This window comes from Gekko japonicus, unplaced genomic scaffold (assembly GCF_001447785.1).
Source record: "Gekko japonicus isolate JY-2015 unplaced genomic scaffold, Gekko_japonicus_V1.1 scaffold40, whole genome shotgun sequence".
Taxonomy (NCBI): domain Eukaryota; kingdom Metazoa; phylum Chordata; class Lepidosauria; order Squamata; family Gekkonidae; genus Gekko; species Gekko japonicus.
Window position 1 is genome coordinate 2,285,719 of NW_015172554.1, and position 27,920 is coordinate 2,313,638.

A 27,920-nucleotide genomic window follows, 5' to 3' on the forward strand; every position below is an offset into this window, starting at 1 on the left:
ACAGTGCACTTTACAGCTGGCTCCTTCATCCCAGCGTAGCTGCCTTTGAGACGTTTACAGCTGATTTGCAGCACTGTGATTCTGCAGTACGGATGCTGCTGTCAGACAGTAGCAGCTGCTGCACACACCTCAAGAAACGAGCAAGAGCTAAAGGGATGGTTTTGTTGTTTGATTGTACCAATTTGAGTTATGTCCTGGAGATTCCAAATAAACAGTTCCACATTAAAGTATGGAGGCATCTCTGGTCTCGTCCCCCACTCCTACCACAAAATATCTCTCTTTACAATCAATACAGACCAGAAACTCTTTTTGTCGCCAAGCTGGATTCAGCATCCATGTTTTGTGCAAGAATCATACCCACAGCTTGGCCATGGCTGCAGGTTCAGGCTCGTGTAGGATACTGCCCAACTGGTACTCCTTTCCCGTCTCCTACCTTACATAAAGGCAATATCCATCCATTAATCCAGTTTGCCTTCTCCCTGGTCTTTTAAAACCCTGACATTCTAGCTCTGCCCCAGGTACAATTATAGAAGCATACACTTGAAACCATCACCCACTTTCATTAGCCCAGAGACAAATGGATTGTATGTGCCTTTTTGCCCTCGTGGTAGAGTCTTGGCAAATGGAACAGATTTGCTACAAATTGCTGTTTCCATTTCTCCAAAGCAGCACTTCTCAAGAATATGTTGGTATGATAAATTCCAAAGCATGGGATGTGTCTCTTTAATCTGCTCTTGGTCCATTAGACGACAATGCTCTTAAGGTCTGGAAATGGATCTCCAGCACACAGACACACACAGAGAAAAGGGGAAATGACTGTAAAATACAGTTCAGGGGAGAGATTAAGCTGTTTATATTCTCTTGACTGGTGAGAAATTCATAACGAATTTTGCAAAGCTCATTCCATTGCAGGAGAAAGCTCGGGTGGCTTATGGTATTTTTCTTTAAAAATCCATTTATGAACCAGTTTTGATAGCTGTCACTGGGGGGAAAAGGCTTTTAAGGAGAGCCATTGCTAAACTAGGATGACAGCTGCAGCAGCCAGGGTTGGGGGAGTGCAGCAAGGATGCCTAAAATGCAGATATCTAGAAATAGAATTTTAATTTTTGTTCAACAATCAAAAAGGCGAGCACTGGTATTTTGAGCTGTCAAGGACACTGTGTCCTGCTATAATTATGATTGCTGGGTGCCCTCTGACCCCATGGGCATGCCTTGTAGCCAGGGTAGGGCGGGTCTTTTCACAACGATGCAAACCACCATCAGATCAATAGACCCTTATCCCAAAGGACAAATGGGATTGCACGGAGGAAACCAGATCAGGGAAGGGATCAAGGATCACTAGTAAGGCTGTTGATGGTCTAGAGCATAACAATTCTGACCTATTGCACTGACCAGGACTCAATCTTGAGTAAAGAACTAGAGTCCAGTGGCACCTTTAAGACCTGCCCAACATGATCTATCTTGAGTAAGTACTCTTAGTGACTCACTCTGTGTGTGGATGGGAGATGTGCAGGGTGTCGATGGTGCTATGGTGGGGACATTAAAATGTGATGGGGAACCTCTGCCATAATTCAACTGCAGAGGATTGCAGAGAGTCAACAGGAGCCTGTCGCTTGGTCGGAGCTGAACCATTGCGATCCTTCTCTTTGTCTTTCTTAGTAGAGAATACCAATCATCCTTAGCATCTCTGCCGCACTTTCAGCATTCAAAGACTTTTCATGGACATCGTCACAATCATTACATCAGCCCTGAAAGGTAGACCAATATTTGTATTTCCGTACTGCAAATAAAAGAGGGGGACTGAGGCAGAATGCCTTGCCTGTGACCTCATAGTGAGTTCAAGGCAGAGTGGGGACATTTCATCCTGAGCTCCCAGTTGACCACTCCACCTTTTAGCTTTACAGTAAGAATAATGTGCTTGGGCAACTCACGCTAATTTCAGCTCTTGCACAGCCTGATGGCTTATCGCCGTCAGATTTTGTCCTTTTCCCTTTCAGTGCCCCACCCACAAAATCCACCTCTCTGAAGCAGCCGCCTCTGTTCTGACAACACAACTCCTTGGAGAAGTTTAGAAAAAACAAAAGACTTTTTTAATGGTACAGATGACATATTAATTACAACTCAAATATAACAAACCAAAGTCAGTTATTTAAAAAGCAGCAATTTCAGAAACCATATATTTTATTTTCTTTAAGAAGGTGCACAAAAGCATTCAAAAGAACAATCCAAACCGATGCAAAAAAACCACAAAAACCTGCAAAAAAAAATACACGCTCGGAGGCTCCACATTTCTCTCCTTAGGACAGATTAGTCAGCTAAACTGCAGTGCAGAAGAGTATTATGTGCAACAGGAATATGCAAATGAAATCAATTAAGGTGAAATAAGGCTTTGCTAGTGCCTTCCGATGATGATTTTTGTAAAAAAAAAAAGTTACATAGGCACTCATAAAAGAGGAAAGGGTACCAGTCACTTTGATGGGTCTGCCACAGAGTTCTTTGTTGCACTGGCAATGATACTAGTAAGAGATAGAAGCAAACATTTGCATCAAGGAATGTCTCCTTTTGGTATTTTTTTCCATAATCAGATTATCTCAGACTACGAAGTATAGTCTTAACACAGATACCCCTCTGGAATTACCTCAGATTATGTGCACATCAAATGTCAGTTTTCCATCTGTTGCAGACACACCACAACAATTTTGATGACCCGCTGTGGAGCGAGTCAGTCAGTGAGAAGCCCAGCTTCCTCTCCCCGTTCTAGAACAATTTTGATATCCACCCCATGAAGCAGAGTCAGTGAGAAGCCCAGCTGTTTACTTGTGGTGGAAATATCTCATCAATTCCAAATCAGACAGCGAGTTCTTTCTGTGAGAAGTGATAATCGCCACATAAAACCGGTGACAAAAATCCCTGTACTGAAAGTGAGCATGGAAACAAAGAGAAGGAACAGGGAGAAATATCTCTTTTTGAACAAGGAGAACACACCCTCTGCTCATAAGTGGTTGGCTGTGACAATGTTCCCTCTTCCCAGGGTGCCTCTGCCAACCACAGAATATGATGAACTTGTTCTCTCTGGAAAGGATTGCAGGGAGCTCTTAGAGGAATCTTCCAATGACCTCCCTGAGCATATTCTTCCTCTCAGACTGGTCCTCAACCCTGGTCCCCTCAATCCTGGTCCCCTGTCAAGATTTCTGGGGTCAGACACATATTTTGAAGTGCTGCAAACTGACTCCACTCACTGGTTTCAAACCAAATTAACTTTATAGTGTAAACGAAATAGCCACGTTTGGTTGTCCACTGTAGCAGCATGTTTACCATTTCCCCCCCTCAGAGGTGGAGATAGTTTGTGACTCTTTGCCAAGCGCCCTTCTGTCGCATACAGCATTAACATAACAAGTTTACAAGTGCTCAAACCCCTTCTGGCATGTTATTTCAGTCATCCTTAAAACCACCCTGCAGGTTAGGCCACACATCTCCAGGCTAGGGTGTGGGAGCAAGGAGGAGGGGAAATGGGCCAAAGCTGAGAGTGTGGTAGCCTTCCTTTCTAATGAGTTCCACGCCAGAGCGAGGTTTAAACGCAGGACCTCATGGCTCACACCCGTCACCCATTGTGCTACACCCATTCTTACACCATTCAGCCTCCTTCCTCTGTTTGACAAGATGGAGGACCTCTGCTTAATGAAAGAAACAGGCTGGTTTCCAGCCACCTGTTCATCCCCCAAAGGTGGCCCAACTGCCCCATTTGTCACCAGGGAGCAAAAAAGGATTTCTCTGGAAGAGGCCATTTTATGAGAACATGACTGGATATTATTATTTGTACTGGCCCAACCCACCCATTTCTTCCCCTCACAAAGAAGCAGCATTAAAAAGCAACACAAATCCTCTCCAGCTCATGACACAATCACATTTCCCATCGTGGCCTGCCTGACTACCCTCGTCTAGGTCTCTCCCAACACCACAGCGGGTACTACGAAGGGGACACTTGCCCCAGATGCCCCAGATAAGCATTAAGGAGAGATGTCTAAGGCAGTCAACACCCAATCCAGTTTCAGCTTCCAATCCCATGATCCCTTTGAGTAGTTTCCCTCCCTTTCTCAAGGCCCGCCATCTCAGTAGGGAGTAGTCCCCTCCCATTCCACCAAGTACTCAACTTTGCCCTCAGGGGTCACCCTACGAGCCAACACATGATACTTCTCCCCGCACACCAGCCTCCCAGCAGCGCCGAAATAGTTGTTGATGGACGACTTGAGGTGTGAGAGAGACGAGTCATCTTCGCTCATGCTCTCAAAGGTGTGGCTGTCAATGGCGGCCTCAAGGCGATCAGGGCCGCAGGCTGCCTCGCTATCCTCCGAGGAGCAACCAGGGGTGGTTTTCTGGGGGTGTTCCAAGCATTTCTGCTTCGCTTCTATTGCTGTGTAAGTCTTAACCGATAGTTTCCGCTTCTGACTGCCCACATTCCTTCTGCTAGAAGGTAATAAATCATAATACATAAGCAATTAATATATATCCAGCATTTCTAGTGTCCAAGCTGTCCTGTAAGGTAGGCCAGTATGATTATCCTCATATGCTCTACTGTAATGCTCTCTACATGGGGCTGCCCTTGTCTCAAATCCGGAAGATGCAGCTGGTGCAAAATGCCGTGGCCAGGCTTTTGATGGGGCTCTCTAGATGGGAGCACATACAGCCTGTGCTGAAGGCATTGCACTGGCTGCCAATAGCATACCAGATGCTACATGGTCAGGGACCTACATACCTGAGGGACCACCTTTCCCCATAAGTCCCCCAGAGAGCACTGTGATCAGGGGCTCAGAACTGGCTGGCCCTCCCAGGTCTTAAGGAAGTGCTGGAAGCTAGGCTGTCGATGACCAGAACCAGGGCTTTCTTGGTAGTGGCCCCAACCTGGTGAAATGAGCTCCCGGAGATCAGGGCCCTGCGGGACCTTCTACAGTTCCGCAGGGCCTGTAAAACGGAGCTCTTCCACCAGGCTTTTGGGAGCCGCCACCATCACCATTGAAGAACCTCGGATGGTTGAATGGGAGAGGGCCCTGGATTCCGGAAACTGCCACCAACACCCTAAAGAACAGCAAGTACTGCAAGAACAACCAAAACGAACCCTGTGAGCTGACTGCGAGCTGAGAACTGTGAATGATGGCTGCTACCGTTTATGGACAGCAATGATTACCATCGATTACTAGCACTTTATTACGGTTTTAGAATTGTTTTAATTGTAACTTATGTTTTTAATGTCATTATCTGTTTTACATAAGCCACCCTGAGCCAGCTCTGGCTGGGAGGGTGGGGTAGAAGTTCAGATAGATAAATAAATAAATATTGCTGATGGGGGAAGGAGGCCGAGAGACAGCTCCCAGCCTAATTAGTGTATGTCAGAGGCGGGATTTGAAGGGAGACCTTCTGGACCCCAAAGCTCATACTTGTAATGACACCAACTCAGTAATATTTCAGTGGCAGCCCCACGATTATGGAACTATCTCCTCAAGGAGGTGTACCTGACCCCATCGCTCTTGATCTTGAGAAGGTAGCGGTAGATGGTTTCTGCCTTTGGGCAGTTTTCATAGGAACATAAGAGACGCCAATGTTGGATCAGGCCAAAGGCCCATCCAGTCCAACACTCTGTGTCACACAGTGGCCAGAAATACCAGGTGCCATCAGGAGGTCCACCAGTGGGGCCAGGACATTAGAAGCCCTCCCACTGTTGGCCCCCCCAAGCACCAAGAAGACAGAGCTTCACTTGCCCCAGAGCCCCTATCTATACTTTGTGGCTAATAGCCACTGATAGACCTTTGCTCCATATGCCTATCTAATTCCCTTTTGAAGCCGTCCATGCCTGTAGCCGCCACCACTTCCTGTGGCAGTGAATTCCAAGTGTTAATCACTCTTTAGGTGAAGAAGTACTTCCTCTTATCCGTTCTAACCCGACCGCTCAGCAATTTCATGGAGTGCCCACAAATTCTTGTATTGTGAGAAAGGGAGAAAAGTACCTCTTTCTCTACCTGTTCTTTCCCATGCATAATCTTGTAAATTGTGATTTTAATTTATGGCCTTTCTGGGGTGTGGTGTATTTTTACGTTTTATACTCTATTTACACTGTAATCCGCCTTCAGTTTTGTAAATTAGAAAGGCAGCTAATAAATGTTTTAAAGAAACAATGGTAAATATTATGGGTGGCAAGGCTTATCGTTTATATCATGCTTTTAGACTGTTCAGAATACTTCACAGACTTCCGTCCTGACAACAGAACTGTAAGGCAGGCCAGGAATAGCATCCTCACATTGCAAATGAAAATTCTGCCGTTCAAAACTGCCTCTCTAAGTGAGGCTGTTCCCAGCCCAGACGGCATTATGATGAGACAGAATTCTATGGCAGCCTCAGGGCTGGATTTGGGCTGGGCAGTAAATTATTATTCATTCATATATGTTAAGACAAGATTAAAAGTGGGATTGCAACATTTAACTAATTAATCAATGTCTATCTTCTGATATTCAGATACACTTCATTTGCACATGGAAGTTCCATAGCCATAGATATACCTGTTCACCTTCAGACTATCAGTCCCTCTTAGTCAGCATTGTCTACTCAGACCGGCAGCAGCTCTCCAGAGTCTCAGGCAGAGGCCTTTCACATCACCTATTGCCTTGGCCATTTAATTGGAAATGCTGGGGGTTGAACCTGGGACCTTCTGCATGCCAAGCAGATACTCTGCCTCTAAGCCACGGCTCCTGCCCAATGAACATGCATTACTGTAACATGTGGACAGGGCTGAGTCAGATTATTGGTTTATCTTAGTCAGGGTTGTTTAATCCAATTGGCAGTTACTCTCCAGAGTCTCAGGTAAAGGTCTTTTGCATCACAGACTACCTGATCTTTCTAACTGGTGATGCTGGAGACTGAACCTCAAAACTTCTGCCTGCCAAGCAGATGCTGTACCACTGAGCCACGGTCCCTCAGAATGCAGAAACACAGAAGATGCTTGCAAAGCTCTTACCTCGATTCGTAGGACAGGCTGGTCGTCGCTGAACCTGAAGTGCTGGCAGCATCCGTAGAATCTACATCCGAAAGGAATGTATGGCTCGAACTTGCACTGAAAGGAAAGCAAGAAGACAGTTGCAATTTTTTTATTTTCTTTTGTAACAAAATACTTTGACTAGCAGGGGCTTTTCAGTGCCTTAGACATTTCCTGAGATCCTTAAGGTGGAAATGCCAGGGACTGGACTGGATGTCTTTTGGATATAAAGCTGTACCTCCACCAATGAGCCAGGGAACACACGTACAATCTGGGTACAGGGCAGTGTTCCCTTTAAGCTGAGTTAGTGTGAGCTAGCTCACAGTTTTTTAACCTCTGGCTCACACATTTTTGTCTCAGCTCAGGAAGGATGGCTCCAGAGCAAACTAATGTATGCAGTAGCCAAATCACTCACTCACAACTTTAATGCCAGTAGCTCACAAAGTAGAATTTTTGCTCACAAGACTCTACAGCTTAGAGGGAACATTGGTACAGGGTACATTTGATTTTTCTTTATCATTCACATGTGCATGTGCAGCTGAATGTGTGATCAAAACTTCACATTTCTCCAGGTACTGGCAGTGTTCCCTCTAAGATGAGTTAGTTTGAACTAGCTCACGGTTTTTGAGCCTCCGGCTCACACATTTTCGTCTTTGCTCAGGAAGGGTGACTCCAGAGCAAACTAATTGATGCAGCAGCCAAATGGCTCGCTCACAACTTTCATGCCAGGAGCTCACAAAGTAGAATTTTTGCTCACAAGACTCCACAGCTTAGAGAGCATTGTCCCTGGTTTCATTTGTAAAGCGAACACATACTGGCACTTTCTTACAAGATGTACCTGTGTTTGCTGTTACATGTGAACAGCAGTGACCTTTGTCAAGCAAGTTACATCTAAGTCTACCTTACCATATCAGACATGCAGAGGAAGGCCTCTTCCTGACACTATAACCCATGATCCATTTTAATTGCGAGATACCAGGGATTGAACCCAGGACTTTCTTCATGCAAAGCAGATGTTCTCCTGTTGAATTCGGCAGCCCCCTCTTACGACAGCCCTGCAGTTAATCTTGTATCTTCCTTTCTTTTTCAGGATTTCAAGTGCATTTTTTCCGTCCATCATCAAGTAGTCATTGTTATTTATTTTCAAGTAGATAGTGTATACCCCACTTTTCTTTCTAACAGAAAACCAAAGCAGTTTACAATATAATTCTATCCTCTGCCATTGTATCATCACCACACAGCCGTATGGGGTAGCTTGGGCTGAGAGTGACCTTGGCCCAAGGTCATGGCACAATTTTCCATGGCAAGGTGGGCATTCAAACCTGGACCTCCCAAATCCTAGCCTGACAACACTAGCCAAGATACCACCCTGGCAGAAGTCCTACTTCACTCTATTTTAGCAGAAGCCTAAATATACCACTCTGTTTTTGGAGAAGCCTTGCTTCGTTGCATAGATTACATTTATATTACATATACATATTCTCATTCTCTCTCTCACACACATACATGCCACTAAAGAAGTTACCTTTTCAGACTCTGAATTTCATCCAAAGTAAAATCAAAGATGCTGGCCAGGTGATGGTTTGTGCTCCAAGCAGAGGCGAAATCACTCTGGGGGGGCGGGCAGAAGAAACAGGATGGATGCATGAATTTATAGAGCCATCTAAAGCTGGAAGGGATGATTCAAGTCCAGTCCCACCCTTCTGAGCAAGATCTGCACCATTATACCCCATAAAGTAGGTTGGCCCCCCTTGCAATTCTGATAGATGAATGGGGCTTACTAGCTATGCGTTGTGACCTACGTGTGCTTGGCTGGCCACCTCCCCGCAGGGGCATAGACTTCTGAATTCCCTTGGGTGGGGGGGGGACAGGTATGAACCTGGTCCATGGCCATACTTGGTTATCTATATTAAATTATTCCAATATAAAAATATTTACATTTCCCAAAACCGCATGCCGTCAACAGTCAAGTGGTTTAAAAACATAATTTTTTCACTTGTACTATTCTGAATCTCAAATAAAGGGGAATCTGTAAGAGGAGGGGAAAGATGTCATGGACTTCTGCACTGAGACAATATGCACAAATGTTTCATTTGTGTATGAAAGGAAAAAGTCCTTCTGTCTCTTTTCCTGACAGCTTAGGCTGAGTGTGTGACTGGCTCAAGGTCACATAGTGTGCTTCATGGCTAAGTGAGGATTTGAACTCTGGTCTCCTTGATCTTAAAGGTAAAGGTTCCCTTGCTCGAAAGCCAGTCGACTTCGACTCTAGAGTTGCGGTGCTCATCTACGTTTCAAAGCCGAAGAGCCAGCGCTGTCCGAAGACATTTCCGTGGTCATGTGGTCGGCATGACTAAACACCAAGGCACACGGAACGCTGTTACCTTCCCACCGAAGTGGTACCTATTTATCTACTTGCAATTTCTCGCTTTCGAACTGCTAGGTTGGCAGGAGCTCCTTTATCTTAGACCACCTCTAATAAATGACACCTCTTATGTACTGGATACTCAGTAACTACCTGGAAGTAGGGGGGCATTGCCCCTGCTGAGAAATCCGGGAAGGCTTGACCCCTGCTGCCCCCCCCCCCCCCCCGCTCAGAATCCCCCCCCCAAACCTCCAGGTATTTCCCTCCTTAGAGCTGGCAGACAGCAAAATCCAGAGGGTGACCATACAGAAATGCCAGGCGGTGCTCAGCTCAGCATGCCAGAATTTAGGCAAATCTCCTGGCAAAGAATACACCCATACTTATTTATTTGTGAAAGTGTGTAGGCCGCTTTGAGACAAATTCCAAAGCGATGTGCCAAAAAACAACACCACCACCCCACAAGATAAATAATAAAATGGGACAACAGCACAAGAATGAGACAATAAATGGAGGAGCAATTGAAAAAGCTAATACTAAACCAAGTTATCTAAACCAATGACCATTGCCACATCTTGTGGCGTTGCATTCCACAGGCTGGGTATTGGTTGCATTAAGTGCTTTTGTCTGCCCTTATTGGACTGCTAATGAATTTAACTGGATTCCTCTCAACAACAGCTGGCTTTGTGTCAGCTGCAGCCAGAAGCTCTCAGGTGATCTTGCAATGTAGGTTAGATGTTATGAACAAAAATGGCAGTATTAAGACATCATGGCAAACCTTTGTATGTTCCTGACAAGCATGAACATGACTTCTTTGTTGTGTCCCTGTGTTTCTTCCTCCCCCTTTTGCCACAAGCACAGCTGAAAATTTCTTAGTTTGGGAAGCCTTTGATCACATTCCAGTCTGCTGTGATAGCTGAATGCAGGAGCCCAGGTAAACTGGGATTTCTTTCCTCTCCACAAACCACAATCCAAAACTGGGGTAACACTGTAGTTTAGAATTTCAGTTTGGGGCAAGGAAGCAATCTTTAGCTTGCCCAGGTACCACCACTCACACAGAACTGCAAACTGCAGTTTGCGGACACAGCAAAGCTGTGGTCATGCCCGTCAGGAACAAACTGAGGCTTGCTGTGATTTCTGAGTGCAGCCAGTGTTTTCATTGTGCACTGTGGAAGCTATGTTCGGACCGTTTTATTCACGATGATTTAAACTTGATTCGAATCAACTAGAAAATGGATCTCTATTCATCCGATTGACAGTGTTCGTAGTAATTTGCACTGATCTCTCATTTCCTACTTTGTCTTTTTTTTCCAAGCAGCAGCAATCCCAAGGTGCTGGAGCGGATTAAACCAAGTCAGATTGCAAAGTGCATATCACATACTGGAAGTTTCCTCTATATAACCACCCTCCGCCGCAAGGAAGAAGTTATAACATCAGGTAGAAAGGGTCTGGCCCAGGCCTCTCCCAGTCTTTAAAGTTTCAACTTGAGGGAGCCTTTTTTTAAAAAAAATGTATGGCATCAATGAAAAATACATAACCTGCAAACTGACATGGTACAGTCTTCTCTACCACCTCAGTCTGTTGCAGGCTGTGCTTCAAGAAAAAAGCAAGAACTCTCCCTTGCACACGCTCAAAAGAAAGTACAACTGACAGCCAGGAAATTATAAGTATGGCCCATAGCAGAGACCATTTCCATTTTCCAGGTGTCAAAACAGTATTATCACTCCAGGTAGAATAAATCCCAAGATTTAACAACGCCTCCAGGAAATCAAAGTGACAGATAGCTTCTTGTTAAAAATATCAAAAAACTAACACTGGGGATAGCATCTTCCAAGAGAAATTTGGATCTTTTCCTCCGGGCTGCCTGCCTTCGTTCCTGCTGGAGTTCATGTGGCAGTGAACTGGAGAAAAACAAAACCAAAGAAGTCACAGTTGCAGCATCTGTACACAGCTGACAGATGGGTGATGCGTTTTTGTGGAACCCCAACCCACCACCTCCAAGTCGAAAGGATTCAGTGTGCACTCAGGGACTACAGCAGGCTAATTTCCCTTCCCTGCCCCACTCCCTTCACCTAATTTTTAATACCTCTTAGCACTACAGCATGTTCAGCCCTCAATAGACTGCTTTTCTGGGGTTTCCCCACCCAGTTTTTTGTTTTTTAGTAAATAAGCAAAGTCATATTGTTCTGCATGCCTATGGAGTCCCCTGAATAAGTACAGACTGCAGCATTGTCAGCGGGTGGCCCGTTTCTGCCATTTTCATGACTGACAGAGACCCCAGCCTTTGTTGTCAAGTTGCAGCTGACTTCTGGTGACCCCAACAAGGGGCTTTCAAGGCAAGTGAGAAGCAGAGGTGGTTTGCCACTGCCTTCCTCTGCAGTTTTCCTTGGAGGTCTCCCACCCAAGTACTGCCCAGGGATGACCCTACTTAGCTGCCGAGATCTGATGAGATCAGGCGATATTATGCCACCTTCCCTCTTCCCCCAGCCTCTTGAGTATGAGGTAAAGTGATCTACACATTGCACCAAGCCCTGAAATGGTAGAACAGACTGCATAATTTTAGACTGCAGTTGGGGGGAGGTATCACCGCACAAAAACTCCCTGCATGCAGGAAACCAGTGGGGGTGGAAAGTGCCATCAAGCTGCAGCCAACCGGAAGACTTCCAAAGCAAGAGAAGACCCTGGACTTCTTTGGTGGTCTCCTGTCCAAGTAGTAACCAGGGCCAACCCTGCTTAGCTCCTGAGCTCTGAGGAGAGCGGGCTCGCCTGGACCATCCAGGGCACAGAAAAACAGTACACGAGAAAGAAAGGTTCTAGTCGAACTCACTGGCAGTTCTGGATGAGCTGATGCGTTCTTAACATAGCAGAGCAATTTTTTTTAAGAGTGTGATTCTCCCCACCAGCACCCCCTGCAGACTGAAGTGGTATAGTCCATACTGGTTCCAGAGGACTCTACCAGCTCATTCCACTGCATATGTAGATCCAGCCTTGGGTGCCGCTCTGTCAGGATGCAGACCTGTTTTTGTGGGAATGCTTGCTGCCCCCGCCTTTCTTCGACTCAGAGACTCGGCTATCAACCTTTTCAGGAAGGAGCTTGCTAGGCGGGTTCGGCGGGACCCGGATGCGCAAGCGGAAGATGCATTTCTTCTTCTTGATTTCCTTCCCGCAGAGAAACCTGTAAGGCAGTGTGTGTGGGGGGGAGGGAACAGAGAATCCATTAGTCTTTCAAGCCTGTGATGCACAGAGGGCTTGTTTGCATGCTTGGTTTACAGCAGGGGGACTCATAGTTAACTACAGGAAAACATTTATTAATATATGTGTGCTAATATAATACCTAAAAATTAAAATGGCATTGTATGAAGATGGACAAGCCTAAGGTAGAGAGACTGAATTTAACCAACTGACTGGTTCAATTAGCATATCCCCACTTGAATTTCATTTCTCCATTGCATGAAATGAATCTGTGAGTTTCTCTTTTTGTACATTACAGCTTCCCATTAACACATTTTTTAAGGGTTTTTGTCACTTGGACATATATGGCATATGGACCGTGTAACTATGGCATAAAAGAAACAAAAACAAAAAAATCACAAACAGCAGCAATGAGAATGAGGCAGACCAAAACCGATTATGATGAGAACCTCCAGAATAAAAAAGGAATGAAAACAGCCAAATCAGATCAAACCTACACAGGAATTGCTATAGCTCTACAGTTCTGTTACTGAAACTTGTGATAGCTAGGGTAAAACTTTTTTAAAAATGAAAACACGTGTCCTTCTTTCACCCAAAAAGGGCACAAGTGTGCAGGATGAAGACTCACATGCCCACAAAGGAGCCCACCATCAAGTCTTTTGGCAGGACTCTGTTCAGGACTGCCTCTTGAACAGAGGGAATCAAGCCCAGAACCGTGACTCATACCGGGTTGCAACAGGCAGTCTCCTCCAAGGTACCTCTGCAGCAGGACCTGTTGCATCATTCACTCACCTTCATTGCAGAAATATGATTGGATAATCTGCAGAAATATGACTGAATGATCCACTCCCAGCAGAGGCTGATTGCAAGGAGGGATGATGCAACAAATCAAGCAGGGAAGTGGCAAGAAGCCCGATTGGTTATTTATTCTGCATCAAAAGTGACTGGATCATCCAACTGTACTTGATGGCAAGACATCACCTCCTCAAAGCAGAAATTAGATAGAAAGACCAGTAAGATTGAGGGACAATCCTCCTGGCCCAAGGTCACACCATGAGCCTTACGGGTGAGCAAGGATTTGAACACCACTCTCTCCAGTCTTAACCCCAAGCTGTAATTACTACAGTAATTAGTTGGATGGAGAATCAGCCTTTGACACTTACCTGCTTTTGTAGCTGTTCAGTGCATCCAGAAGGTGAGTGCTTCGCTCCGCCACAGGGGTTCCAGTCAGCTGGGAAGCAGAATTTAAGACAAATGCATTGTAAGAATTGGCTTGGATGGCAGGCAACTACCAGGATTTATGGTGCTGGAGAGGGGTAAATCCTCTTAAACCAGGGGTGTCAAACATGTGGCCTGGGGGCCGGATCAGGCCCCCGGAGGACTTCTATCAGGCCCACAGTGGAACCGGCTGTCTTCTGCTGCTTCTTCCAGTTCTGCCGCTGCTGCTGCATCATCGTAGGTTTGCAGTTTACAGATACACACCTGAACAGCATACTCAAGATTGCAACAGCACAGACATTTTGATGCAATAATTCAGAGCAAGAGGTATGAGTTATCAGACACTGTTAAATAAACAAAATATTGCAAGAGTGCTTATGTTTTAAGCATGTTTTTATTTTAAGCAAAAAAAAAAACCTTTGTGTTTGTGCCCTTTTATAAAGTTTATATCTCTGCTACCTGGCATTACATTTTATGACACACATGGCCCGGCCCAACAAGGTCTCATTTATGTCAGATCTGGCCCTCATAACAAATGAGTTCGACACCTCTGCCTTAAGCCAATGCAAAACAGCAAAAGATTAACCTGCAGTAGACTGATACAAGCACTTTGATACAATTTGTTAAACTTTTATCAAAATAAAGGTGTTACTAATAACAATTTTGAATCTATGTAGTACACACCGTGTTTATTTATTTTATTTATTTATTAATTAAATTTATAACCCCGCCCTCCCCCGTAGGGTTCAGGGCGGCTTACATGGCAAGGAATCTTGCAGTAATAAAACATCCAATACATTTGATAGCATTTAAAACATTATTATACAATTTAAAAACCCATCTCAGTACAATAAAGTGCTCAATAAAGTGCTCAAGGTCCTCAGTTCCCAAATTCCTGAACCTCAGAGAGATGACAGCCACATTCAAACATTCCCGGTAGGCATTCAGGCTTCGATGTTAGATGTTAAATTCAGATTTTCCTTCTTCCTAGGGCCTTCCCCCCCCCCCAATGATGGTAATATAACGGGGGGGGGGCGGCCCCTACTCGAAAGCCTGGTGGAAGAGCTCCGTCTTGCAGGCCCTGCGGAACTGCATCAAGTCCCGCAGGGCCCAGATCTCCTCCGGGAGCTCATTCCACCAGGTGGGGGCTGCCACCGAAAAAGCCCTAGCCCTCGTAGTGGCCAGTTTTGCATCTTTGGGGCCCGGCACAGTTAGTAAATTTTGGGCCCCAGACCGTAGTGCTCTTGAGGGAACATACGGGGAAAGGCATTTCACACATATTATCACAGCAGTCTTTACAACAGCCCTGGAAGGTAGGCCACATTGCATTACTGTTCCCCACATTGCAGATGGAGAATTGAGACCGACAGTAGTTGGCTTGTCTAAGGCCACTGGATGAGTTTGTGGCTGAAATTTGAACCAGAGACCTCCTAAATCGGAGACACTACACACCGTAGGGTCCTCAATCCTTTCCCCATCCTATCTGAAATAGCTATGGTCCTGCAGACTCCTGTCTTTGACAGGAGTTGGAACGGGCAGGGAACAATACAACATTTGAAATGTTAAAATGATAAATGGCAACTCGTGCAGTCAGCTTGTATATATTGCTCAGAGAGGTTATTCACCTCATGGCCATATGGGGGAACCCAAGTTTCAGCTTCAAGATGCTAAGCTCTCCCCAACCCAAGGCATTAGCAAACGACCACAGCTCCCAGCAGTTTACCTTTCCGAGCTGCAAAAGGTCCCAGTGGTGATTGACAAAGGCCAAGATTTCCTCAAAGTCAAAATATTTCTTCTTGCTCTGCACGCCCAAGTTGTAGAGCACCAGGTGCACAACGTCGACCCTGCATATGCAAAGGAAACAACAGCCGAGACCCTCATAGTGCAGGAATACTGGGGGGGGGGGGTATTTGCACTGAGGTAACCCACTGGCACCGTTCAGGCTGAACCCATCCACTACTGCTTGGCTCCTGAGAGCCTTATCGAGCTTTAACCAATAAACTGTTGTGATTTTTGCTTAGGATGAACTCTGTTTCTATGAAGCCTGACCATCTATGAGATCAACCGGATGGCTCAACAGAACCTCCATGTTCCAGGGCAGTGTAACTCTGAGTTGTCATTTTATTTGTTTTTATGTAGCTGTTTGGGAATTAAAGTCAGAAAGCAGCAGCAGCAGTAGTAGTTACATTTATTGTGTAGACATTGGCCATTACAATTTAAAATTTAAATTTAAACAATATACAAATTAGACAACTTACGGCACTGGAATTTGAATCAGATTTAAAGTATAGTAACCTCTAAAACCTGCATATTCAGTATTTAAATTAATTAAAATCTTAAATATAGATACCCATTTCCACAGCCTCAAACATTGCTGTTTTACGCATTGCTGTTTTACAGTTCAATTTCATTTCATTTTCCTATGTTCTGGGCCCTGATTTTCCTAGCCGCTAAGGCGAAGAATACTACCCTATAGGAAACTGTAAGGTCTGCGTCTGACAGCAGAAATATTAATTTATCAGTGTCAGAAAATTTTTGCAATTGACCTATTATTGCAGTCAAGAATGTACATCTCGGTTCCCAGTACAATGGGCAGACCATGACATAATGAAAAACAGAGAGCAGTAGATAAACTCTTTAAATAAACAGATGAAGAATCTAGATGTGGACTAATGCCTGTCCCTAATTTTGCACTTAAAGAAAACAAAACTCCTTTTTTCCGAGCGATTAAGAAATCCAGCTACTCCATCCCTGAATGTTACATACATGCTTGGAATCACATATAGAGCCGGGATGCAGTAATGCAAAGCTTGTCTGTGTGTCATGCTATGCTTGAGCTATGCGCGCCATAACCCTTAGCTCAGGGGTCCCCAACCGCTTTGAGCCTGGGGGCACCTTTGGGAATTCTGGGTAGTGGGCGCAACCACAAAATGTCTCCTGCAGAAGGCGGAGCCACACACACAAAGAAAGCTCAAGTGCAGGGGAGAAAAGGGGTGATTAAAAATACACTAGGAAAGAGGGGTGAGAGACAACAAGTAAACACTGCTGCGGCAGCTCCCACTGAAATAATGTTATTTTAATCTATATTAGCCAATCAGGTATTTTTCTGGTATATTTTTGTATTTTTCATATGTGCGTGCATGTGTGTGTGTGTGTGCACCTGAAAGTCATGGCGACCTCTGGGGACCGAGCCCTACTGGGGGCCCGGAGGATATTCAGAGAGGTGGCTGAATAAGGCCTTGCCCCCGCCTCCTGACTGCTGGTATTCCAAGGAGGTCTCCCATCCAAGGACTTGCCAGAGTCGACCCTGCTTAGCTTCCGAGATCTGATGAGATTGGGCTTGCCTGGGCTATCCAGGTCAGGGCAGCCAATCAAGTCTTCAGTGGCAAGTCAGAAGAGCTACTGACAAGAGCTCCATCCTGCCCTACCCGCTTTCTAAAAACACTTGGTGGGAACCAAGAAAGGGGTTGGCCAGTGCCAAGGGCACCATGTTGGGGACCCCTGCCTTGGCAGCAGCAACTTTGCTGGGGCTCTGGAGAGATCAGCGGGATGCTCAACAGAACGTTCATGTCCAGAGACAGTGCATCTCTGAAGATTGGTTACTTGGCACAGGAGGACGCTTTTACCTCCGTGCCCTGTTAGCGGTTCTGTCAAGAATACTGGACTGCTTTAACTACTGTTATGCTATGTTGGTTCTCCTCAACATATTATGTGAAAAATGCAGGGCAAATGACTTTGAGAACTAAACCCTTAATAACCAATGTTGGGGGGAGGCATGTTGGACAACCAAAATATATTTTCAGAAAGGCAGCTGTATTGTGATGGATTGCCTGCATGCTATGAAATACCAGGGAAGTCCCTGTCAAGATCTTACCATCTCAAAGGCAGACGTTTGATGTACTCTGGGCCCTGGTTACACACCGAGCAGTAAAAAACATAAAATCTGAAAGACAGAAACAGAGAATTAGAAGGAGGGAAGTCTTCCCCAAGGCTCTCTTCAATATGAAGCCACACAGGAGTCATTTCCATGTGGTAATGCTGGGACCTGCATGCAAATAACGGGTGACCTGCATGAGAGGTTGCTCACATGGATCTCCAAGCACTCATTCCCAATACATTATTCACATATGTGCCACTGCAGTGCAGGCTCGTGCCATGCATCTCCCAAACTCTGAGCTGTACCTATGAGGAGACCTAGAAAGAAAGATGAAGGCTGAGGTGTGCTCAGTTTAGGCTGGGAGAAAGAGAACTTTAGAGAAGCCATGTGGGATCAGGCCAATGGCCCATCCAGTCCAACACTCTGTGTCACATAGTGGCCAAAACCACATGTTAATTACTCTTTGGGTGAAGAAATACTTCCTTTTATCTGCTCTAATGAGGTTTAAAAGGTAAAGGTAAAGGTTTCCTTGCTCGAAAGCCAATTGAGTCTGACTCTGGGGTTGCGGTGCTCATCTCTGTTTCCAAGCCGAAGAGCCAGCACTGTCCGAAGACGTTTCCATGGTCATGTGGCCTGCATGACTAAACTCCAAGGCGCACGGAACGCTGTTACCTTCCCACCGAAGTGGTACCTATTTATCTACTTGCAGTTTCTTGCTTTCGAACTGCTAGGTTGGCAGGAGCTGGAACTACAGACGGGAGCTCACTCCTTCATGCGGCAACCCGGGTCTCGAACTGCTGAACTACCGACCTTCCAGAGCCTGCAGTTCAGCGTCTTAACCACTTGAGCCACCTCAGCTCCTTCTAATGAGGTTAGTGCTCATTTATTCCATTGAGTGCCCACAAGTTCTTGTATTGTGAGAAAGGGAGAAAAGGACTTCTTTCCCTACCTTCTCTATCCCATGCATAATTTTGTAAACCGCTGCCATGTCACCCCTCAGTCGTTGTTTCTCCAAGCTAAAGAGCCCTAACTTTTCTTCATAGGGAAGGTGTTCCATCCCCATAATCGTTTTAGTTGCCCTTTTCTGCACCTTTTCCAGTACTGGTAGTATAATAACTTTTTTGAAGCACACAGGAAGAGGCTTAAGTCACCTCTCTTGGCACATCACAGTCCCAATTCAAATCAGGCCCCTGTACTCCTGGAACCCGAGTTCCCAGTGGGGAAGTCACAGTGCACATAGGATGGAAAGTCCTTCTGGTGGACCTGGTCACCTTGCAAGGACTCTGTAATGTGCCCTCCTGAGTTCTTCCAATGAAACTGACCTGCCTCCTGGCACGCTGTAAAGGATCTTACACATTGATGGAACCTATTATTTAATAACAACAGCTGCTACAACAATAATATGAAGAAGGAGGAGATCACAAGATGGAGAGGAAGAGAAGCAGCAACAGATTTTTTCCCCCTGAAATGTGTGTGTTTATGGTGATGTTTATCGTACTTTTATATTGAACGTTATACAATTTTTAATCTTGATTGCAAGTAACCTTGAGTGTCTTGTAAGCAGAACCTAAGAAGAGCCTTGCTGGATGAGACCCAAGCATTGTGTTTCCCACAGTGTCGAACTCCATGACCGCATTGGGCCCCCAAACAAGGCACAGCAGTCAAAGCATCCCTCAATTGTTCCCCCCCACCCCTAGGAATTCGCATTCAGTGTATACCACTTCTCAACATGAAAGTTCTATTTAGTCGTCATGGTTTACAGCTACAGACAGAGCCAGCCTCCATAAATTTTTCTGAACCCCTTTTAAAGCCAGCTGTGTTAGCAGCCATTACTACATCCTGTGGCAGTGAGTTCCATAAGTTAACGAAGCATCAGGTAACAGAAGTGACAGAAGAAAGGAAAAGTAGAAAACAAAGGTGAACATTCCTCTAACAGACAAACATACCGGTCCCCAAACATCATGGGGTCACTAAGGCACTGAGTGCAAGCTTCGTGGAACCATTGCCGGCAGTGGTAACATTGCAGCATCTTTAGGTACCATCTGGGAGGGAAACAAAACAAAACTAGATTGGAATGAGGACGCAGGAGGAATGATGCCACTAGAGTCACGTACACTCTGGCTGCACATTGTTTCTACCGCCTCACCCTCCCAAGCCAAAATATGAACACTAGAAACCTACGGAAGAGAAAGAAGGTGATGCAACAGGCTCCCCCCCATCAGACTTTCATTCATTTAAATACTTATACTTCACTTTTCCTACAGTGGAGAACCAAAGCACCTTATAACATCCCCCCCCTCCATTTTAGCCTTACAACAACCCCCCTGTAAAGTAGGTTAGGCTGAAAGAGCGTGACTGGCCCATGGTCACCCTGTGAACTTCCATGGCAGAGTGGAGATTTGAACTAGGGCTTTCCAGATCCTAGTGTCACACTCTAACCGCTATACCACAATGGCTCTCATAGTGACATCTCCCAACAGCCCAGCTACTGTCCACTCATCTCTCTTTTTTTGGCTAGCTCATTCACCCCATGCTCCAATCAGCCTTACTCGCCGGGGCCTCCACAGTAACAGTAGCACTGCTGCTGATTGGTTCTGTGAGGCGAGTCCCATTCTAGCTGCTCCGGGTTGTATGACAAAACCATCTTGACCATTTGCAGAGTCCTTGCGATGGCTCCTTTCTTCAGGGCCCCACCTTTCTGTGAAAGCAACAACAGCCGCAGCATTAGGGTACAAATAAAGAAGACATATTATTTCTGCTGAGGAGACTATTGGACTAAGACTGGGGAGACCCAGGTTCAAATATCCATTCAGGTCCAAACCAGACATTCCGTGTAACATGTGACCATTATGGGGCCTTGTAGCAAAATGGGAACTCAAGTCTGAAGGGCTGAAAGGGCCTGGTTTGGATTGGGACCACAGTGCAAGGGGCCCAATCTGAATAAGGCTCCTACGATGGTTCAGAATTGGGTTCCCACAGGGAACTTGCAGCCGCCATCTAACTGCAAGGTCCCATGATGGTTATGTGAACCATGTAAGGTCAAGTTTGTGCCTCAGCTGTGATGGTTACTGGGTGATGTTGGGCCAGTCACTCTTTTTCTCAGCCTAACCTACCTCACAAGGTTGTCTAAACCCTTCTGTAGCCATTAACGCTGGTCGATATTATTACATCATATGGCAATGAGTCCCACAAGTGAATTCTGAAAAGAAATACTTCCTTTTGCCTGCCGTGAACCTACTACTCAACAGTTTAATCTCCATTTCTGGTATTCTGGGAGAGGGAGGGGGAAAAACACCTCTCAGTCTTTCTCCACATGAAGCATCTCTTTATACATTTATCTCATGCTCACCCCCTTACTAGCTGGTGGAAAATGAGAAGGCAGGATTATTACTTTTATGTCCTACTGGTGAAGATCTCGTGGTCACCCAAGCTGTCCTCTGTCGGAGACAGAGTACTGGATTTGATCAACCTATTGCCATGCTTGGGAACACTGTCACCAGGCACCCACCAAATAAGACACCCTCCAGACAAGAAGGATGGCAGGACACATCACCACTCACCCGCACAGCCAAGGCAAAGATGCACCTCCGGCAGAACCAAGGTGTCACTAAGAAGCCTTCGCGACTGCCCACTACTGGGATGTGACACTGTTGGTGATAACCTGAAGGGAAGAGGCAGAGCTGCATCAGTGGAAGCAGAAGCTAAGCTCCTCCTCCTGATGGGAGGAGCTACATACTAATAATTATAAATATCGTATAGCCGTGTGCACAGTATAACCAGAAGATCCAAAGATTGTCTGGCAGCCAGACGTTCTAGCTCTTTTAGCATTATGCACCACTAGGTGGCGAGCTAGACTTGTGGGTTTTTTTTAAGACAAGAGATGTTTCAGAGGTTGTCTGCCATTGCCTGCCTTTGCATCAGGCCCCTAGTATTCCTTGGAGGTAGCCCTTCCAAATACTAGCCAGGACCGACCCTGCTTAGTTTCCATGATCTGATGAGATCGGGCTAGCCTGGGCTATCCAGGTCTGGGCAAGCTGATCTGCCAATGCAGCTGCTGTTTTTATGCAAAAGGCTGCACCTTCAGAAGCTGTGGCCAAAGAGGGAACTACAAAATGCACAGCAAGGAAAAGCTTGCTGAGCATCACATTAAAATGCCACACCAGGCTTGCTGAATCACAAGGGAACTTCCTCTTCTTGATGCTGCTCTCTGCCTTGCGCCCCTCTCCCAACACATTCCGATGGAACCCCCAGAGACGGCTCTTCTTACCTAGACCGCATTTTCCACATATCAAGATATCATTTAAGGGGCCCGTTGTCTTTCCAAAACAGACGTTACACTTGGGTTCTTCCCCTGGCACGCCAGCTGGAAGAGAGGATATTCAGATCAGATGCTGTGATAGACCACTCTGCTATCATAAAGTCGAAAACGGCTCCATGGTACAGATTTGTCAAATCTGATCATTCCTATCTACATAATATTTCCAACTATAACCTCAGGGTGCCTTTTACTGCCCTCCGTTTTCAAACAATGTACACAGCATTGCGGGAGGGTCAATTTCTTCAAGTCCCAAAAGAACACAGTATATGTATTTGCGGTTGGCTTGCCATTGAAAACCCCCCTCACTGTATCTTAGCCTGCCTGTTATACAACGCACCCAGAGACAAATTCTTGACAGGAATTTTATTTACTATAAAAGCATGTTCTGAAAATGAGAAGATTGCATTCTTGTTATTAGATACCGACAAATTCATAACCTATAGCGTCTCCCTTTTCGCCCTTGCGGCCAAAAAGATTAAAGCCAGGGCGGCACCATAGAGGCCAATCTTATAACACGTAGGCTATTTTAACCCATTCTCGTTTTAGGTATGTGATTCTAGGTGTTACTTCTTTATGTATTGCATCGTACTATTTTACTGTTTTACTGATCTATTTGAACGTTTTGTAATTTTGTTATGGCCTGTGGCTAATACAAGAAATCCTTTGATACTGATACAGTAGTGTGCTACCTTGGTAAAGGGATGGAGGGTTGCTGTGAACCCACTCCACATCTTTACATCTCCCCCCCCAGGCAGAATCTTACGCTGCTCTGCTAACGCCTGCAGAGCTGAGTCCCACGGGGCTGCTAGGACCTCAGGGGGATTATCACACAAGGCTTGCACCCACCGATAATTCTGGGCTGCCAGCAGGGGTACCCACACGAGGTCGCTCAGCCTCCTTAGCCTCCAGTTCCAGTCACTTACATCTCAGAATGGGAGTGAGCTATCTGATTGCAATCCATAAATTAACCCTGGCCCATTGGTTGAGCTCCGGCCAATTTGAGGGTGAACATCTCAGTGGCGTTCACCAACAGGAAGGTACCCACACCACTGACAATGGGCAGTTCTGCATTGACTTTTCCCTCTGTTGTTTTGCCAAACCCACGTTGGAACAGAAATTCCCCTCTGCGTTGCATGCTGCATTTCACTTTCTTTGATCATCGGATTTTATGGTACCCTCAACACTGCATGCCGCTTTCACTTTCTGCGATCATCGGGTTTGATGGTACCTTCTGCAGAGATTTATGGCCATTCCAGGGTGACTTTGTTGTCAGTACAGCCTTGCCCCAGGGTATTTCAATGTGGTTTTGAGCTGCACTTTTTCTGTTCCAGCGTGGGTTTGGTAAAACAATGGGGGGGAAGCCAATAAAGAATCAGCTGAACTCTGAACCCTCCTTGAATGCTGAGTTTTTCTGGCAGCAGAGCAAGCAGTTCTTTGCTCCTTTATATCCCTCCCTTAAGTGGTCCACCAGATGGAGGAGGAGCCATGGTGAAAAAGGGAGAGGGGTGGGGTGTTTGATGTTAGAAATCTGCAGGAAAGAGCTACCTTCAAATCCCAGGTGAATCACAACGCTCATTATGTGACCTTGGGTCAGTCACTGTCCTACTTCACAAGGCTGTTGTGAGAATTTAAAAAAGGGGAAAAGCAGACCACATAAGCCTAGAGTCTGCCCGCTTCTAGTTTCAGGCACACTTGCCAAAGGGATAAGACTGAAGACTTACCATGCTGGATGTCCTTCCAAAGCACCCAATATTTAGAGTTATCTTCAAAGGTCACCAGGCAGCTTTGCTTGGAACCGCTCACCTGCCAAGGTGGGAAAAGGAGGAAAGTTAACAATTGGAGTAAAGTCAGGGCCAATCTCCAGCCAAGCCACAGTGGGGCAGTGCAAGGAAGGTGCTGATGTACCACAGAGGCTTGGGTCATGCCCAGTTATCAGTGGCTGTGATGAGCATCCAGCTGGGTCCAGCCAAGCCCCCTGCAAACAACCCCACAGGGGCTTAGCTTGGACACAAGAAGAGGAGGAGATTGGATTTATATCCTGCCCTTCACTACCTGAAGGAGTCTCAGAGGGGCTTACAATCTCCTTTCTTTTCCCCTCCCCACAACAGACACCCTGTGAGGTAGGTGGGGCTGAGAGAGCTCTTCGGAGAACTGCTCCTGAGAGAACTGCTCTGAGAAAACTTGTAAGTGACCCAAGTTCACACCAGCAGCTGCATCCCTCCGCTAGAGTCCCTGCTTTGAAAACCTGGATGGTTCACGGCCTCGAATCAAAGTAAGTCCCGTCCACACCATCAGCTGCTTAGAACCACGGGGCACAAAAGTTAAGCCACTTTAAATCCCAGTGATTTGAAATGGGAAAGACACAGGTGCTTAATTCTCCCACTGCAATCTACGGGACTAAAATGCGTTTAAACTTTGGCTGGATTGAATTTATCACTTGAAAAACAGAAATAAAAATCACCTACCTTACTAAACGTTCCCAAGAGGATAAATGAAGTTTGGCTTCCTTAAGAGGAGAAATGCATTTTTGTACAAAGAAATACTTGCTCTTACCCTCTTGATCTTCCCAAGGTAATAGAGCCCATCAGTCCACCGGCACAAGACATACTGTCCTTCGGTCAACTTGACCATCAGCTCTTGCCGGACACTCTGGTTCTTAGTGGAAGAGTCGACGGTAGGTTGTGGGAGGTGTCCGGAGGCTGCATAGACATGCCTAACGCTGGTGTTCTCCATGAGCTTGGAGAGACACTGATGGGAAACACAAAGAAGACACAAAGATGGAATGTGGAACTCACTGCCTCATGAGGCTCATCAGGAAAATTGTGAAGACTTATTTTAAATTCTTCCAATGTGATGTTTTAATTGGTACTGTTCTTCTTTTAGCTGGGTACTAATTTTATAACTGAGGGCTATTTTACTGTAATGTCCTGTTGAGTCACAGCCAACTTACAGCAACCCCATCAAGGGGCTTTTGAGACAAGTGAAAAGTACAGGTGGTTTGCCATTGCCTTCCTCTGCAGAGTTTTTCTCGGCGGTGTCCCTTCCAAGTACTGACCCTTGTTTAGCTTCTGAGATGTAATGAGAACAGGCTATACCATGCTGGCTCTGAGTTTGTATCAATTTGAAATTTTACGGGGGTTTGTTGCTTCTTTAGGTTGCTATTTAGGCAGCTGCTTTAGATTGCTGCCTAAATTGCTAAGGAGCTGCGGTGGCTCAAGTGGTTAAGACGCCGAACTGCAGGCTGTGGAAGGTCAGTAGTTCAGCAGTTCGAGACCCGGGTGCCGCAAGACAGAGTGAGCTCCCGTTATCTAGTTCCAGCTCCTGCCAACCCAGCAGTTCGAAAGCAAGAAATTGCAAGTAGATAAATAGGTACCACTTCGGTGGGAAGGTAACAGCGTTCCGTGCGCCTTGGTGTTTAGTCATGCCGGCCACATGACCACGGAAACGTCTTTGGACAGTGCTGGCTCTTCGGCTTTGAAACGGAGATAAGCCCCGCAACCCTAGAGTCGGATTCGACTGGCTTTCGAGCAAGGGAGCCTTTACCTTTACCTTTTTTAGATTACTATCTTAGAGGAGCGCATTTGGAGGGTCAGGGTAGTAGGCTACCTGTTGGAGGGGGGGGTGTCTGATGATCTGAGGACATCCAGTTAGCTATGGGGAACTGAGCTGGAGGGAGCTACTCTTGGGTCTCTGCCTAGTCACAGGTGGAAGATGGTGTTTCCCAGTGTGTATAGCCTGGGACTGTTCCTGGCACTCTCCGCATGCGGGCCAGGTGTTCTGCCACTGAGCCACCGCTCTCTCTTCCAGGTTACCAACCGGATCCTGAGTCTGATCCTGCAAGGAGTTTAATATGACCCAAGTCAGATACTCTGCTCTCTGTTTTGTCCATCCGATGACAATATTCCCGGAGCGGACTGAGAAAGCAGCCTGCCAGCCAGGATGACATTTGCCTCAGTTTCATTGTAAAACCGCAGCCTGCTCTGACCCCTTCTGGTCCAAAGAGCAGAGGATCCAGCCAGTGAGCCAACAGCAGGGACCAGATACCAAGATCTACTTTTAATCTGCTTTGAGTGCTTCTCTCTGACAAAGAATGTCCAAAAGCCTGCAAGATCAGTTTGGCCAAGAGGGAAAAAAATAATGGCTCAGGGTCTGCCCCAGGCAATTAGCCACCTCTTGCACTGTACAAAACAAGAGGAGCCGATCTGGATGCCTTTGCAACGACACAGGCATGTCAGAATAGCAATCCCCGGTATGCTCGGCAACAGTGCTAAGGCGCAAGATCAGCTTTGTATTGGCCACACCAAAACTTAGGACGGTTTGCTAAGTGAGGTGTAGCTTGCAGCTTGAACAAAGGAACACAGGATCAGCAAAGGCTAGCAGGAACTGCTTGGACTGGGGGGGGGGGCGGACGGTTGGACGCAAAGCAGCCTTAGACTGAATCAGAGCATAATTCTCACTAGTTCAGTATAACTGTCTATTCTGTTGGTAGCGATTCTCCAGCAGAGAAAGTTATTGTCACTATGAATCATTTAACGAAAGATGCCGGGGACTGAACCTGGAACCTGCAGAATACAAGGCAGGTGCACTACCACTGTGCTATGGCCTGTCCGTTGCAGCTGCTCCTGCTGGTGTTCTCAATGGTGTCGCTGTCGCCCTCTGTTCCAGTAATCAGCTGGCCCTTACGAAAGACTTCTCAGGCCTGGGCTTTCTGGGTTTCACTGAATGGAGAAAGGGTTCTGCACAAGGCCAGGGACATTTGAGGACCTGAGAAGTAACTCAGTGAAGGGAACCTGGGTTGCATCCCTTGGACTTGCACATGCTTTGCTGGTGCACCAATGTGTCCAACTGCTGCTGCAGCCATCAGCCCAGCCACAGGGCATCTGTGTTCCAACAGAATAAGCGCTGCTGCTTCTGGTCCGATAAAGCAACTGCCCTTATTCAGCCCTCAAGAGGTCTGGGAGGCTGGAACTCCCCCCACCCCAATCCTCTCTTTCCTGGCTGCTCCTGTTTTGGGCCCTGCCACTTTGTCATGAGCCAGTACCACTGAGTTGCAGGATCCGGGCACGCATAGCCTGCCGCTTGTTAAAGAGACACAGGAGAGGCAGGCTGGGTTCCAAGATGGCTCGCTCCTTCCGTGTCGGGTTCCAAACTACGAGAACTGCCTTGGTTTTCCAAGAATAAGGTCTGGAGTTCATCCGATTTTCTTTTCAGTCCCGTTATTATATAGTAAACAAACCAGAAAGAGTAAAAACTCTTGCGGCTGGGCTTTTTCCTTATCTAGATTTTTTTTCCTGTCCTTGATTAACTTTAAAACTCTAGGTTTCATTCCAGTCCTTTGAGAGCACTTGTAGCATAGAGACTAAGCTGTGAATGCAAAAGTCTTGGGTACACATTTCATCTTTCCCAGGAATTCACTAATTGGCCTTGGACAACCCACTCTCTGCCTACCTGACAGGGTTATTGCAAGAATCACAACCTGGTACTGTAAACTCCTTGCACATGTCCATGTAGCATAACCCTCAGTGTACCTCCTGCCAAACTAGATGTGTTAAACAGCCAGCCAGTGTGGTGTAGTGGTTACAGTGTTGGATTAACATCTGTGAAACCCACGTTCGAATCCCCACTCCCATTAAAAAAACTTGCTGAGTGACTTGGAGATAGTCACTCTCTCTCAGCCTAACCTTCCTCACGAGCAGTGTTCCCTCTAAGCTGAGTTGGTGTGAGCTAGCTCACACCAACTCAGCTTAGAGGGACCACTGGATCCTTCCTTCCTGAGCGCAGACAAAAATCTGTGAGCCCAAGGCTAAAAAATTGTGAGCTAGCTCACACCAACTCAGCTTAGAGGGACCACTGGATCCTTCCTTCCTGAGCGCAGACAAAAATCTGTGAGCCCAAGGCTAAAAAATTGTGAGCTAGCTCACAATTTTTTAGCCTT

At 46.2% G+C, this 27,920-nt stretch overlaps 1 protein-coding gene across 1 annotated transcript; it reads right to left on the bottom strand.

Annotated features, from left to right (window-relative positions):
* Positions 1-4,109: 4,109 nt before the first annotated feature.
* PHF19 (PHD finger protein 19) lies at positions 4,110-24,658 on the bottom strand (the record flags this gene model as incomplete). Its single annotated transcript, XM_015421154.1, has 14 exons — positions 4,110-4,461; positions 7,004-7,099; positions 8,547-8,632; positions 11,194-11,281; positions 12,397-12,555; positions 13,736-13,803; positions 15,514-15,634; positions 17,665-17,733; positions 19,614-19,709; positions 20,217-20,365; positions 21,228-21,328; positions 21,935-22,030; positions 23,707-23,788; positions 24,539-24,658. Coding segments are annotated over 14 exons (1,683 nt in total), but the record flags the coding sequence as incomplete, so codon positions are not given.
* Positions 24,659-27,920: the final 3,262 nt, after the last annotated feature.